Source organism: Hyalella azteca, unplaced genomic scaffold, assembly GCF_000764305.2.
Source record: "Hyalella azteca isolate HAZT.00-mixed unplaced genomic scaffold, Hazt_2.0.2 contig1117, whole genome shotgun sequence".
Taxonomy (NCBI): domain Eukaryota; kingdom Metazoa; phylum Arthropoda; class Malacostraca; order Amphipoda; family Hyalellidae; genus Hyalella; species Hyalella azteca.
Genome location: NW_025931449.1, coordinates 1 through 16235, shown reverse-complemented (window position 1 = coordinate 16235; position 16235 = coordinate 1). Strand labels below are relative to the sequence as shown.

General features: G+C 40.8%; 2 protein-coding genes across 2 annotated transcripts; both read right to left on the bottom strand.

Moving 5' to 3' along the window:
• Positions 1 to 1144: 1144 nt before the first annotated feature.
• On the bottom strand, positions 1145 to 3606 carry LOC108676106 (alpha-mannosidase 2C1-like). The gene is made up of 2 exons (XM_018164145.2): positions 3445 to 3606; positions 1145 to 1572 (listed from the first exon to the last, which is right to left on the bottom strand). Exons 1-2 carry the CDS (start codon positions 3592 to 3594, stop codon positions 1420 to 1422), a joined length of 303 nt encoding a protein of 100 aa, XP_018019634.1. The 5' UTR covers positions 3595 to 3606; the 3' UTR covers positions 1145 to 1419.
• A 2600-nt stretch (positions 3607 to 6206) lies between these two features.
• LOC108676105 (alpha-mannosidase 2C1-like) lies at positions 6207 to 10981 on the bottom strand (the record flags this gene model as incomplete). The annotated part of the gene is made up of 5 exons (XM_047881589.1): positions 10948 to 10981; positions 10227 to 10371; positions 7438 to 7679; positions 6480 to 6621; positions 6207 to 6259 (listed from the first exon to the last, which is right to left on the bottom strand). Coding segments are annotated over exons 2-5 (576 nt in total), but the record flags the coding sequence as incomplete, so codon positions are not given.
• Positions 10982 to 16235: the final 5254 nt, after the last annotated feature.

Here is a 16235-nt window from a genome sequence, read left to right as displayed (position 1 = left end):
AAGGGGGAGGAGAGGGTTTTACCCTCGGTTGCCTCACAGTTTGCGAAGAAGCTTTACGTAGAAGAAGCGGTTTTCCGATATAAAATTTTCAGATGAGCAAGTAATGATATAGTGAGCCAGAAATTGTGCGTGGTGCCCGATAAGCGTGTACATCTATCAGATTTAGAAAAAGTGGTTGCGAAGATGAAGCTTCAGAAGATTCTTTAGAAGAATCAGACTTTAGAAGCGAGAATCTGGCTTTACTCTCGGTGAAGCGAGAATCCTGCAACGTGTGATTGAGGAATCGGAAGGGAAGGCCCAATCCAGGAGGTGCTAGGGGTGGATGAAGGGAATGAAGAGCGTTGTCGGCTTGAGGGTTAAAGTGATGGTGATGCGAAGGATGTTGAAGACTGCACATGGACTTTAACTAGTAGACAAGATGCGTAGAAAATCCGATTGGTTAACTAATGTAAGTTATTAGTATATGGGAAGAACAATCATGAACCTCCCCATAAAAATTGCAAGAAAATGATACCTTGTCGACCAAGTTCCCATTCATGTTCAAGCTCGTTAGCAATATGGTTCCTCACTTCATGCCTGTCATTTGAATAGGATGTATTATAGGATGCGATTGATAACTCCATGCTGCCTACAACAGATAAACCCACTGACTTGTCACCAGAAGGCTACTCATCCATTAATAAAATGCACTGAAGCTAATTCGTTCTACCTGGGGCTATAAAATCTTATTTTAACTATACCACCTGCAACCAGGTGGCAACCTGCAACCTCGGTCCTTATACCTGCAACCTGGTGCCTTATTTGCAGCCTGGAGCCTAAGCTGCAGCCTGGAGCCTTAGCTGCAACCTGATGCCTGACCTTCAACCTGGTGCCTTACCTGAAACCTGGTGTCTTACCTGCAACCTGGTGCCTTACTTGCAACCTGGTGTCTTACCTGCAGCCTGATGCCTTACCTGCTACCTGTTGCCATACCTGCAACCTGGCGCCTTTCATGCAACCTGGTGCCTTACCTGCAACCTGGCGCCTTTTCTGCAACCTGGTGCCTTACCTGCAACCTGATGCCTTACTTGCAACCTTGTGCCTTTCTTACCTGCAACCTGGTGCCTTTCTTACCTGCAACTACGCCACACCTGTAGTGTCAGGGTACTAATCACTCGGCCTTCATTCAATTTTCAAATTTCCTGTTCTTATATTAAGTGAATTTCTAGGAAAAATCTTTTTTAACTCACAGCCCTTGATGAGGCTCAGTTGTTTAAGTGTGTTAGTGTTCGACCCAATGCCTGAAAAAATTCTAAATCCTAATTGGAATATTTCCAGCTTCTCTTGGATCACTTGCGTCAATTTGTTCTCATGATCCCTTTACATTCTTATTAATACAGGCCAACAATTATCAATCATAGAAGGCTAAACCTGAGCAACTCACGTGCAGTCCATGTGGTAGCTCTCCCCCGGAGGAAAGTGCGCGAGGACCTCAGACCCGTCGATGCCCCGCCAGGTGAAGTTGTGGTGGGGGAACTTGTTAACGAAGCTCCAGCTCATCTTCTGCGTCAGGAACCGCGACAGCCCCATATGCTGGGGACGAGAGGAAGAATATAAACTTCGTCACTAACGTCCCGGTCAAACAGGTCTTGATCGATCGACGAAGATTGATATGGTTCGATCAAGAATATTAATGAAGATTCTTGCTCGGTCGACTGGACGAAACCCCATTCAGAGTGGGAAACGTGGAGGGCAATGTTAAGGGGCGCAACACCGATTATAGAGGAGCTTTCTATGCCGATTCAGTGAAGATCTATGAAGTTTCTGCACCCCATAATTTATTGAGTCGAATAATCTGCATCGAACGAAATCGAATCTAGAGTAGTCGATGCCTAATGCGCAAAAATCGATCCCGAATTTTCACTGATCGATTCCTAATCTGCTTCAATAAATGCCGAATCTTCACCAAACAGGTATTTGCAAACAACGGCATTTGCAAACAACTTCCCAAAACAGGCGTTAAAATAACTACCTATTACGACGTTGGGATCGCGTTAAAAAAGGTTTATAATGAAAAGTAAAGCAACGTTATTCTTGGAAAGCTGTACTGACGTTACAATGCAACGTTTCAACCGGAACTCATTATACATATTGATCGGGACAATTACATTACATGGGCATATTATTACAACCAGTTGCATTTAATTGGATGTAGACATACTATTTGCATCCCATCCATTCACTTTCCTTTAATTTTCCGCTGAATGAACCATTCGACCCTAGTATAGGATTCGAACACGGAATCGCTGATGACCGCGCGACGCCTTAGCCACCTTGACCACGGTAGCTCGCGTGCTAGAGAAATAAAACTAGGCTAAAGGATTGTTCGACTCCTCGAAAATTGTAATGTATTCTCTGGTCTTTAATCGTACACTTAAATATATGTATATTATTCAATGTTGGTGCGATAATATTAGTTCCTGGTTGGTAAATCGCAAGACATTCAGCGAACCAATATCGAGATTTTTCAACATTAAAGCAAAAATACTTTAATAACGTCTTTTCTAGTGTTGGTCACATTTCGACGTTGATTGACATTTAAGTTTGGTTGTTCAGTATTTCAACCTGATATCAACGTTTATTCAATTCAACGTTTTAAAGTGAATGCCTACTCTCATTTACTTCGATCTGCAGCGATAAACCCAGAGTCGATAGTTCATACTTCGATTATCAGCGATAAACCAACCGTAGATAGAACGCCGCGCATCTGTAAAAATTGTTTAGGGCAAATCGACTCTCAATTCTTAGAATGGTTGAATCTTCCGCGTTCTGCAACAACCCACACTAATCGTCATCGTTGCCCATATTGGCGTTTGATTGTCATTTATGTCCTTTAACAGCAACGTACGAGGATCGAGCATTGGATTTTTGGTTCGTGAGGACCTGAAGAAGTCCGTGTGCTGGGGACGGGTAAAGGGCTACTAACTGCGGCAGGAAGAGTAATAGCCCATGTATTGGGCTGGAAGAAATGGGCGTTTACTGCATCACGGAGCGAGATAGACCTTTGGGCAGTGGGCGCAAAAAATATTCACCTCTACATGGCATCATTAGAACGAAATGGTATGCTAATATAAAGAACGATATTAGTAAATAGTGGAAAATAGGACAAAACTGACTAAAATTCTTTCCTGGCTTAATGGTAATTTGTATTGTGTATTACTTCATTTGCTACAAATTACCAGCTACGGGCAGACATTAATATTACTCTATTCAAGCGCGTGAGTGGTGCCGAGGGCACGTTATTTCCGCCAAGCCTCATGAAATGGTCTCATGTGCCTTGTCATCATTTCACCATAACCCGCTCCCTCATAAGGCCTAGGATCTGGGGGATTAGCTGAAGGTTATGGCACTCACCCTCACGAGGCAGGGGATCGGGAGGGAGTAGCTGAAGGTTATGGCACTCACCCTCATGAGGCCGGGGATCTGGGGGGAGTAACCGAAGGTGTCGGGCAGCCAGAACTCCTTGCAGGTCACGCCGAGCTCCTTCTTGAAGAATCCTTGGCCGTGCAAGAACTGGCGTACGAAGCTCTCCCCACTGGGGATGTTGCCGTCCATTTCCACCCACGTGCCACCCATGGACGGGCAGGAACCTCCCCTCCGACACCCGAGCCTGACAAAAATATTATTGTTTTCTTATTGGTTCAAAATAATTACGTAAAATTCGCTGCTGGCCATCTCAGGCAAACTATTTCCATTTGATGTAAAGTAACATTTAATTAGGAGAGATCAGCTTGAGGTAAGCGTTTTAGCGTTAAGCCTGAAGTTCCATAGACGCGCGTTCTAACGCGAGCCCACAGGCCGTTTGGTTTAGCCTTTCAAAATGAATGAAATGATTCAAAATATTCTGATTAATTTCTTATATCATCAACGAATTTTGTTTATTTTTGTTTAAATGTCCTCTAAATAATCTGAACAAGATTCAGTATTGCGGGCAGGGCATTAGTTAGCCATTTATTACACAATGAAACAATGGTACTAATAAATAATTAAGTGATCCTACATAATGCATGAGCAGCAGTAAGCTTCTAATAAAAGCTTACGCTCTCGAGAAGATTGCCAATCCGTCAATACCCTTAAAAATGCGGGTCCGATGAGCGGTGTGGGATTTAAATAGTTTGTGCTTCTGGAGTTTTTAGAGTCTATATTATGTTATATATTTGGGAAGTCGAACATTTATTTGTGAGCTCTAAATTTTCGAGTGCAACACGTTTTTGTAGCTCGTTTACCGCCAGAAACTGTTCAACCGAATCGAAATAGATTTTAACGAAGGCAAAATTTAACATTGAAAGATTTGCGAATAACAAGCGAATTGGAGCAACGAAATATTGGGGAGCTTATAGATTTGAGTGGAATAAAGGAAATAATAGTGTAAATCAGTTTTGTATCCTTGACAACTGACTAATTGAGATCTTATGGAGTGAGATCAAGCAGAAAAGTATAACTTGTTGCAAACACCGGAGCTGCGAACTGAGGTCGGTAGATTCTGCAGAGCAATTCAAGACTCAACAAGCGCTGAAAATTTTTTCAGAGTTTCTAGAATGTCTTTTTTTAAATTTTATCAAGAGTTGGCATCATGGCAATGAATTCCAACAAGCGAATGAAACACATTACGGAGGCTGCATTTTTGCATGTTCATTACTCATATTTGACTCAAAGCGTATTCATTCATCATGAACACCTCTTCTTCATTAAATTAAATTTTTCAATCTAAGATCAATCAAATCTCCATAAAAACTGCACCTTGACGCGGTTGAAAAGCTCCGGGTAATACTGCTTGCACCAGGCCCACTGCTGCGCCTGTAACAAGCATAATTAGTGTAGGTACGATGCTTATTGTTGGCATTATTAGTGGGATTATTATTGAAGGTGCGATGCTTCAGCTGGGGATATTCCCACTAACTGATTTGGAGGAGAGACTTGACGTAAAAATATAATGAAGAAAATATTATAACTGACAGAAAATAATATAACCTACTATGCTAAATTAAAAGAAACATAGGCGTATTTGTCTCACTTGATCCTGGAACTCATATGATTATTTTTGCCTATTTAATGTGTAGTTCATGAAAATTTGATCGACGATTAGCAAATGACTCTGATTAAAATTTTCAGGGATTCGAGCAATTCTTCGAAAGATGTTGGTAAATCAAAAAGGCATGTTTCAGAAAGCAATTTTAATTTATTAACGCATTTCGAATGCTTCGGCAACATTCAGCGAAATTCGTTGAAAATAATTAGCTATCAAATGTGTTTTCTGGTCATTAATCGAACTTGTATTAACAGGCCAATTCTGCCATTTAATTCTAATGAGTAGTTATGCATATACCTATAAGTTGGTCAATAGTGAGACGGTGATTAGCTGTAATCAATTCTCTGTGATTAGTTGTAATCAATTGTATGACACCGAAAAAATGAACACAATTTAACGCCAACCTCGTTAGCTTAGGTTTAGGGCGGTAATAGGGTTGGTTTAGAGTATGACTAACCCTACTGAGGTTAGGTTTAGCCAGGTAAAGTTTTTTTTATTTTAATAGGGTTTAAAAATGCCAACTAATCATAATTATTGCCAACTAATCATCAATGCCATACTCCTGAAACTTTTAAAAGTGCCAAAACCTTTTCAGGAGTAACGTTTTGATCGAACAATTCCGCGACACGGTTTTCGGGGAATTAGATGAAACCTGTCGCACAATACCCCTACTCATGCATATACATTTATACATATATGAATCGTTCGATCAAAACTGTTCGGAATTGTTCGATCAAAACGTTAGTCATACTTTCGACAAAAGTGTGACATTTTTGGCATATTGTGCGACATAATGTCGCACAATTACTGTCTCGGAATGTACCCATGTCGCAGAATGTACCTATGATTAATTAGTATTTGCTAATAGTACGAAACAGAAAAAGATGAACGCTATTATGACAGTTGTAATACGGTTTTCGGGACCCACGTTACCTGTGACGCAACGAAGATGAAGTCAGGGTACTGGTCCGTGAGCGCAATACAAATATATGTCAAATAATTATATTACTTTCATTTCATTACATATACCAAAGAAATTTCCCTATATTATAAACAGTACCCTATTTACCTGTGACGCGACGAAGATGTAGTCAGGGTACTGGTCCATGAGCGCGAGTTGGTTGGCGAAGGACCGCCCCACCTTACGCTTGGTCTCGCTTAGCGTGAACATCATGTCGGGGGGTGGAGGATCTGTAGGCAGCAGCAACGCAAAATTGGCCGGGATACACTTTATTCATCATAGAAATAAACAATTCTAATGCAATTCTTATCAAGAAACGCCACATTGCTCGACATGATTCATTTGCTGTCCTCTTCGTAGTTTAGGTATGACTTACCCAACTGGTCGTGATGGTAGGCACTGTAGGTACTTATCAACGAGGTCGTAGGTACCAGTACTGCAGGTACTCACCAATGAGGTCGTCGGTGTAGGTGCCTTTTATGCGACTGCCCGCCATCTCGACGTAGTAGGTGAGCATAGGTGAGCTGCCGTCGTAGTTGTTTGTGATTAGGTAGTCTGTGCGCACTTGGTTGTCTATTGTTGACGACAGACCCTAGGCAGAGAATACGGGTTATCCTGAAAGATATTTTATCGGTTAAAATACAGGTTCCTGAAGGGAAGTATGGATGATTTGAGAGGTACGCTGCGTATCGTTGAGATAACTATGTGATTAAAGAGTGGGGATAGGTAGGTATTTGTGCAGAGTAGCCGTTTCACGAGCAGTGGAAAAGTGGTCAATAAAGGATCATGTGTTTGTGTTCAGGACGTCAATTGAAATAGGCCGTTAGGAAAGTAAAATGAAGACGTTTCAGGAATCATTTCAAGAGCGCCCGTTACGGTGGCGTTGTGAAGTTCAACACGATAATAAAGTGGGTGCATATAATTTTAACTGGTTACGTGAGGCCATGAACTGCACGAGGAGGTGATACCATATCTGCATTCTCCCCGCACAATTCGAAAAAGAATAGAATGTGTACCTCAAATGATTTAAATCAGCCCTCGACGTTCGATGTTTTCCGTGGCTCGTACAGCTTTTCGTGCGGTCGTGGGTCTCGAAGAACTGATTCGTTGAGAGTTATCCACCCACTTAATTATACTGTCGCAACACAACCATGACGACCAATGTTGAAGTGATACGCACGCAGTTCGTACAGCCTGCTTAATGACTTCACACGCCGGACGACCACAAGACGCTTGATTCAATCACATGACGAAGGAGTGGCGACTTCACAGAGCAGCATTCCTTGCATTACCGCTCATATAATACCTTACCACTCTTATATGTTAACTAAACTCCATTAGCATACCATCACCCTCACCTGCGATACCCTGCCATCCCCCTCACCTGCAGCACACTGCCACCCCTCACCTGCAGCACCTTGCCGTCCACGCTCCACAAAGTCGCCTCAGAGTCGGAGTTCCACCTGAAGTGGAGGTGGCGTCCCTGCCAGGTGGACGGTATCTGGAGCTCTACCTTGAACCAGGTGGTGGACCAGGTGGGTCCAAATGACGCACCCAGAGCAGTGGGAGTGAAACTCTGGTTAATAACCTCAGAGAAGGGGTAGTTCACCCAGGCCCCTTCGCCCCCCGGCACCGACCAGTACGACAGAGCTGGGGGTTAAAAATTATGTCCGAGAGCTCGGGAAATGATGGTGAATGTTCTGGGCTGTAGAATGACGAGAAAAAACTTGAACGGAAGGAAAATGGCATGAACGACAGAAAACTTCATGAATGAAGGATAAAACCTTCATCGTCATGCCTGACACCTTCGTCCAAAGCTTTCGACTAAGTGCCCTACCGGCGACTCCTATCGAAGCTTGACTAGTGGCATTCGATTAAGGGTCAAGCAATGGATCGCAACTTCTTTTTTGGATGAACGCAGCAAGTGGTCTTGGAGGGTATATGCTTTCTGGCGTTCCTCAGGGCTTAGTGTTCGGACTGACCTTGTTTCTGATACCGCGGAAAAGGAATCATCGCCAGAAACAGAATTTTTGCCGATGATACGCTCCAGTACTCCCACATCAGATCCAAGCTCGACGCGCAACGTCTTCAAGACGACCTGGGCAAGCTGGAAGTGTATGAGCGGAAGTGCCAGATGGCCATCAACGTTGGCAAATACAACCTACTGTCAATCACGAAGAAGAGGAGCAGAGGGCCCACTTCTAATTTTTCGCAAGTGTAGTGGCTGCTGCAATTTTTCAGTGCCAAGTATCTCGGTGTTGAAATATCAGAAACCCTGCACTGGGGGAAACACGTCGATGCAACTGCAGCCAAAGCCAATCGATCCTGTGCGGTTGCCTACAGAAATCTCAAGGGATGCCAAACTCAATTCCAAGCTCATTGCTAAAAAGGCATCGTACGGTCTGTGCTGGAATATGCATCACCGGTCAGGGATCCGCATCTATAGCACCTAAGGACCACCCTTGAGATGGTAGAACGTAGAGCGGCCTGCAGAGTCCTATGTGACTTGAGCCCCACATCCAATGTCACGGAGATGGTGGCCAGGCTCTAGTTGGACCAGCTCCATATGAGGAGAACGGCAGACAAGGCTTGAATTCTGTACAGAATGTTGCATCGCCTATATATAGCTGATATCCAACCTCAGTCGGTTCTGTGCAAACCAGCCACAAGCACAAAAAGGGGCACAAACAGAAACTGCAAGTCACACGCAGTAACACTAAAGTCCGCCTGCACTCCTTCTTGTCTTAGACCGTAGGAATATGGAACTCCCTGCGTGCCGCTCGTGTCAGCAACATCTCTTCCTGCTTTTTTCTCAGCCGTATAAGGCTGCCTGAAGGCAGTACACTTGACAGTCATCCTACCTGCATGAAACCCTCCAAACTAGCTTTCGTCAAGACCTTTTGCTGTCGTGTGCGTGTGCACAGCCGCGAATAGTGGATATTTCATTCAATTTGGAGTATCCACAGTACCACAAAGAAGAAGAAGAAAAAGAATAATAATAATAATAATAATAATAAGAAACAATGGTGAATGTCAGACAGATGAGAGCAGAATGGCGAAGGCTTGAGGAGTACTGATGCATCCCAAATTGCATTTTGCATGCTGGTGTAATTGCACAAGAAATCTAGGATAACGGCGCATTCTTGCGAGAAGAGGACAATAGTTTGATGAATACCGGCGCGCTTGAGATGAACTCTGTTGAATATCGCACTCATCAAAAATTCGCACTGGAATAACAGCTCGTCCTGGTGTACCAAAGGCCTCATACTAAATAGGAGATTGCAGAGTATATACATTGTTCTACAATGAACTACAGGCAAAAAGTAAGCTGACTCTAGGAATAATAGTCTGTGACCAGTCACTTCCTTACTTTAATATTCTTGACCATATTTCTTACTGATTCTCTTTGGCGTTAAGTTTCGAGAACCGAACTCCCGGTTAAGCTTTGCTGCCACAGTCACGGAATTTCCAACCGAAGTTGCAAGCTTGCGATCGAAACTGTCAACTCGCAGAATAATTATATGTTCGACGGCTCAATATATAATGATATATAGAATTCTATTAAACCTAGTAAAGTCTTTTTTCCTCGACGCTGTTCCCGAGTCACTACCACAGTAGCTTATGAAGAAGCGCGAACAAATTAGTAATTATTTGCGAAGAATGAGTTACAAGAGTTAGCTTGTTAGTTACTGTGTTTACCTAAACCAAATTCGGCATCACTTGACACTCATCACTCATCATCACAGTCACGTCCCTCGACACTCATGCCTCAGCCAAACGCCGCCCCACTGGTAGTTCACGCATCGAGGTACAGTCGCGTTACTTGACACTCATGCCGCAGGCAAACGCCGCCTCACTCGCAGTTCGCGCATCGTGGTACAGTCGCGTCACTCGAAACTCGTGCCTCAGCTTAACGCCGCCCCTCTGGCAGTTCACGCATCGAGGTACAGTCGCGTCACTCGACACTCATGCCTCAGCCAAACGCCGCCCCACTCGCAGTTCGCGCATCGGGGTACAGTCGCGTCACTCGACACACATGCCTCAGTCAAACGCCGCCTCACTCGCAGTTCTTACGTCGGGGTACAGTCGCGTTACTCGACATTCATGCCTCAGCCAAACGCCGCCTCACTCGCAGTTCGTGCGTCGGGGTACAGTCGCGTCACTCGACATTCATGCCTCAGCCTAACGCCGCCTCACTGGCAGTTCGCGAGTCGGGGTACAGTCGCGTCACGAGGTTCACGTCTTTGAAGCGCCGCGACGAGATGAAGTTTTGGATGCGTGGCAGCGTCGCCTTGCGGTCCTTGCGCAGCGGCGCCATCACACCAGGGTCCGTCATGTCTGTCTGGGGGCACCAATTCAAAAGTCATCACAATTTACTCAGTGCTTGTGTAGTTATTAATTATACTATGTACTGAGCACCCGCGTTTATGCGCATTTATGCCAGTTGAATCAAGTAGAATGAATTAGGTATTCAGTATCAAAGTACGTCCTTTTAAATGAATTCCAGTAAATAAATTTCTATTCCGGGAATAGTGAATGTTATTGTATTTTCTTATTATACTCCCCAGCTTTCCTGCTTCTATACCACAATATTAAATGACATTTGCAAAATATACGGAACAGCAAATTGATTAGCGAAATAAACTTGAGGACGACCTTCGCTACATAGAGTTTAAGCATAAAAGGAAATATGAATGAATTTTGAAGACCAATCACTTCAGGAAGACCTTAATTTTCATTCAAACAATTCAAAGTTTACCGTTTCTTTTGCCTGAGTTAAAAAAATTCTTGCTAAAGATATCTACTAATTCGACTTCCATGTGAAATACATTCATTGAACCACGTACGACTTATTATCTTGCTATCCGCCTATAGAAATGCAGTATAACTTTACTGCTGTACCACGGAGGAATCTTACCAAGTAATTTATCGACCGCGAGAGTTATTATCAGACACAGAAGTTTGGGTTTCAATATTTATTGAAAGGCGTAAAGCACAAGCAAAGTTTGTGTCTCGTCTAGAAATGTTCACTGTCCCGCCATTGCCTCGTATAAATACTCGTTGCTCATGCGTACCGTAAGTGATTGCACTTATCTAATTGCTGCACGCTTCATAATAGGTGTTTTTTAGTAACCAAGAGTGATAGTTTAATCGGAGAGTCAATATCTAATCTATAACGTGTCAGCTGATGACGAGATTAATTTTCCCGTTTTCAATATACCGATATGGTGAATTTGCTTGGCGTTTTCTTTGTTTTTAAATTCCTTGTGAACTTGCGATATAAGCAGATTGATAATATAAGTACTGAGATTAATTTGTTATGTTAGTCGGCTTCTCATCATAATGAAAACGATGAGTCATGGACTACTAGTCTACGACGTAAATTAATTAAGTCTGTTCTTGCATTAGTGTCATGGAAATATTTTATGGAAAAAAATTTCCAAACATTGCCATCTTGAAAAGATGTTACAGCCGATGAATAATATTGATATTTCAGCGAGAATGATACCACAAAACGCTGTGGCTTCAGTTCCCACTGTACTGAACAGTGAGAATAATACCCAACCTTGTTGACGATTCCAAGTGAGCATGGTATTTAAATAATATTCTATAACATTTACCACCTTAAACACGAGGCAAATATGTTAACTAGAGCATAGAGGCACTATTAATGGGACAGAGGAATGCATTCATCCGCTTATTTTAGAACAATTTAAAGCTATATATGTATGAATAAATGTATCCCATTGTGTTTTCTAATTACCCAGGCAACAATGATCCCTTTGATAACTTGGGAACTTTAGTTGGGAAACAATGCTAATGAAATCCTCGAGTGAGATAATACCTATTTGGATTTGGAGAAATTGCGTTTCAAGCGGAAAACGCATTATATTCATATTATTTATTAAACGCATTAAGTTTCAATCGGAAAACGCATTATATTCCATCTATAATAGCTAATATTTTCCTAGCATCGAGTTTAGTGCTTAATTATTTATCTATAAAACAACATGATAAGGGAAAGATTAACTGTGTCATCATATATAATCATATTCAATATTGATTAGTTTCTAGATAACATAAAATTTAATAAATTTTTCAACTTAGTCAACCTCGTTCAAACATAATTTAAAATAAATTCATTGATTTACGAATTGAATGTTTAGATTGGAAGCATTTGCGAGTATAAAAAGTTACTTCAATAAAATAAAATCGGCGCGAGGTTTGTTTAAAGAGCACGGAATAATTTCCTGACAGAATCATTTTATTATTTTAAATCAACCAAATTGAATCTTCTTCAATGCAATATAACTTCAGGAGATGATACCCTTCAAGTGATATACCCAGCCATACCCTGTCACCCTGCACTGTTCCCCCACGCTTAGCCATACCCAGTCACCCTGCAGTGTTCCCCCACGCTTAGCCATACCCAGTCACCCTGCAGTGTTCCCCCTCCCACGCTTAGCCATACTAAGACACTCTGCAGTGTTCCCCCCACTCTTAGCCACACCCAGTCACCCTGCAGAGTTCTCCCCACGCTTAGCCATACCCAATCACCCTGCAGAGTTCTCCCCACGCTTAGCCATAACCTGTCAAAATTCAGAAGCAGCTGTTGCTCGCCTTTCGGCAGCCATTCGAAGAATCACGTGTGAAATGGCCGCCTTCCCAATTCAGCCGCCCAATAGGAGCTATTTTGGGTAGTTTCATGGTAAAAAATATACGGATCAAATGACACACTAAATCAGCGGCTGGACAGGCCACCATTGGCTTTTTTTGGTCAACCTCGTTCAAACTTAATTTACAATAAATTAATTTAAATAATAGTTTAATTTACTTTTTTTACCCTACTTAATTTACCCTGCTCAGTAGCTGGCATGAGTTCTTAGCGCGAGCGTGACAAGCCCCTGCCTTTAGTTGTGACGCTGCATGTGCTTGGTGCAACCTGTAGTAACCTGTCAACCGAGACGTCGCAACCTGTCACGCTGTTATTTCTTTTTAAAAGCAAATTATAACTTATAAAAATTCACCATTCCTTTGTAAAAAGCTTTCCGGGGTCCAGCTCTATCGTAAGTTTTCTGTAAAGATATGGTGAATTTGTGTGGCTCATTCTTCGCTGTCTTATTATTAAATTTTATTAATCTGCGATTCGAGCAATCGAGTGACATTAATATGTCTTCTTAAGAATAAATTTTGATTTTATTTTTAGCATGAAAACAGCTGCACGTCACAAGGTATACTTCGAGGTAGTAAAGGTCTGGCAAAATATAGAAGTGCGTTTTCTGACGAAGAAACCCTGCAAGGAAGCAGGTAAATAACCGGTTACCAGGTTATTGCGGACAACAGATCCGGTCGTTTGCATCGCTCAGAGTTACAGAGGCGGCAGCGAAGGGCCTCTTGCCGAAGGCGGACCTACGAAATTCAGGAGCTCGATATATAAACTCAGTGCATCCTTTCTTAAAATCCCAAACTGATAATACGGCTGAATTCTACCATATTTGTGAAGACATTAACCGTATAAAGACTGATTAATTCATAAGACGCCCGTTTCCGAGAAAATAATGTCGGAAGCGTGATCTAGTTAGTGCTCATTGTCAAGAATAAATTATTAAAATGAAACAGAGCTTTATCGCCTCATATTAATGAATGTATTCCTAAACAAACGAGTACATCAAAAATGTTTCGAAAAGAAAGAATCACACGACGGTAATACGTCTGCTTAGGTATTCTACTACTAGGGTAATTCCACTATTAAAACAAGCTATCTACTAGGGTGATACGTTTCCTAGAGTAAACAGTCCACCATTTTTCATTATTGTGGGGAAAACATTGGTACTTGGTCACCACGAGAAATTGCGTGAAGGGAATAGTTCGTAGGTTATATTCGTCATTTTCGTACAGACCTCCTGATTAGTGAATCTTATACAAGGCATGTCAGATTGGGAAAACACCTAGAAGTCCTAATTTATTTCAAAGTTTACTTCTCAACTGTGTTCATTCTTCCGTTTTCAATTAACTGTTGACAACACCTCTTAATTGCCTTTTGAGATTGACCATCGTATTCCATCTAATGTCGTCTCGAGCACGTTTAAGTGCAACTTTTTAGGTTGCAAAGTAAGATCAAATGCTACTGATTGCGATTATCTGAACTGACAAATTTATTAGAAAACCGCGAAATTTGTAAAGTGCAAAGTTGCTTCAAAAAATAAGCACAACCAGAATATGCTTAAACAAAATTTGACTTATAGTGAAAATTTCTACGCGTTATTCTCATTTAATTGAAAAAACTTAGATCGCAATGAGTGCAGAAACTAATTAGGTTAAAAACTCCTTGAATTTATAAATGTTTATTTCTTGATTTTTGATCTATGTATGTATAGAACATATTATTAGATTAATTAAAATATCGTTCGCGAATTTCATATGAAATTACAACGAGCACATTCATAAATCAATTAATATATATAAATTATTATTTGTGAAATCTCATACCTCTCTTGAAGAAATATCATAATCAACAAATGTATTAATAATTAATCAGTGTTATAATTATCAGTTTATAATTATAATTAGCAAATTTGAATAGGTATAATTAAATGTTAGCTTCGAAATCCGTAGAGTTTTATCCAGGGTGCACTGATGTGTAAAGTCGGCGGTATATATAGCGATTGAATGAACCCATGTCATAAGCTCTGATGTATAGTAATCCATGGATTACTATTATTATATTAATCTATAGATGGCTATTATTGTAGTAATCCATAGATTTTTAATATTTAAATTATCTTTTCATTGTAAATTTTATAGACGTCTGAATGATGATTTGCGAGATTTACTCCATATTTTGACTAACGCTTCGTATGTCTGAGATTAGTGAGAATATTATGGTATTTTCATGATAAGTAAACATGGAGCGCATTTGTGCAATATCCTATTCTCAAAACAGTTTTAATTATGGATAAGCAAAAAATGCGTAACTGCGAGTAGATTTTCAATAATAATGATAAACATAAGGTATATTTATATTGGGATATACTAACAAGAAATACGGAAACTGTTTGGAATACATCTAACTAGCGGTGACCGAGGACTGTTTAAACTCTTCTGGCATCAACACAGGCTATAAAGTGAATATTTTCAGCAAATTCCACTAGACGCAGCTAAGTTACTGGATATTGTCCCTGTAATTCCACTGCTATTTTTCTTAATTGAATCTCTGCAAGGAAAGTAGAATTCCTCTTATTCCCAGATCATCAATTAAAAATAATAATATTCTTACCGGAATATACCTTAAAAAATCAAACTATAAAACCAACACTGAGGCATAGGTACATGAAGCCATAAACATATATAATTAATAAAATTATTTCATCAAGCACATGAGTGTAGCTTCATTCGGGAAAATTTATTTGTCAGTTAATTTGTTTGTCTGAATTTCAAAAAAATTATCATTTTCAGCAGAATTTTTCTACCGCTACAAGCGTGACAAGAAGTTGACGCGAAGGTTTTTAGAAGCTGATCCTGAAAGCCTTGATGCAGTACGGCGAGCTGTTGACAGTAAAAGTTGCCGTGTTGCCGTCAACTGTGAAGTTGACAGCGTTGCCTACTGTCTCCATGCCGTCGCACTCCCACACTCCCGTCACAGGCAGTAATATGTCAACACTGAAAAGTCAACATATGGCAACTATGAGGCAAGATGGTAAGCCAAAGTCAACTTACGGGGTTTTGCGTAGTTTTAAATTATTCTCTTTAATATAAGTGCTTGGATGAGATGGCTTTATTTGGAATAAACCAATGAAGGCAATGATGATGTAAATGAAAACTATTTAAGATAAGGGACTTGGATATAGCATGCCTGAGCGCTCAAGAGATAAACAGTAAATTAAAATGTCTGATATCGGATTGAGAATTAAAATCTATGACTAGTCAAAAAAATAGTAAGACGCACTGAAGTACGACGTAATTTCCATATAGTAAACTAGAACTTTAAGTCACTTTATATGCAAGTTGACTCGAGCACAACATGAAATGGTATTTGATAGACGATGTATTTGAAATGGAAATGTGCTGGATATCCGGATATCAATACAAATAAATATAATCATCGATGCATGAATAAATAATAAATATTACATTAATTTCAAGTCAATACAAAGAAATATAATCATCAATGTATAAATAAATATTAAATATTATATTAATTTCAAG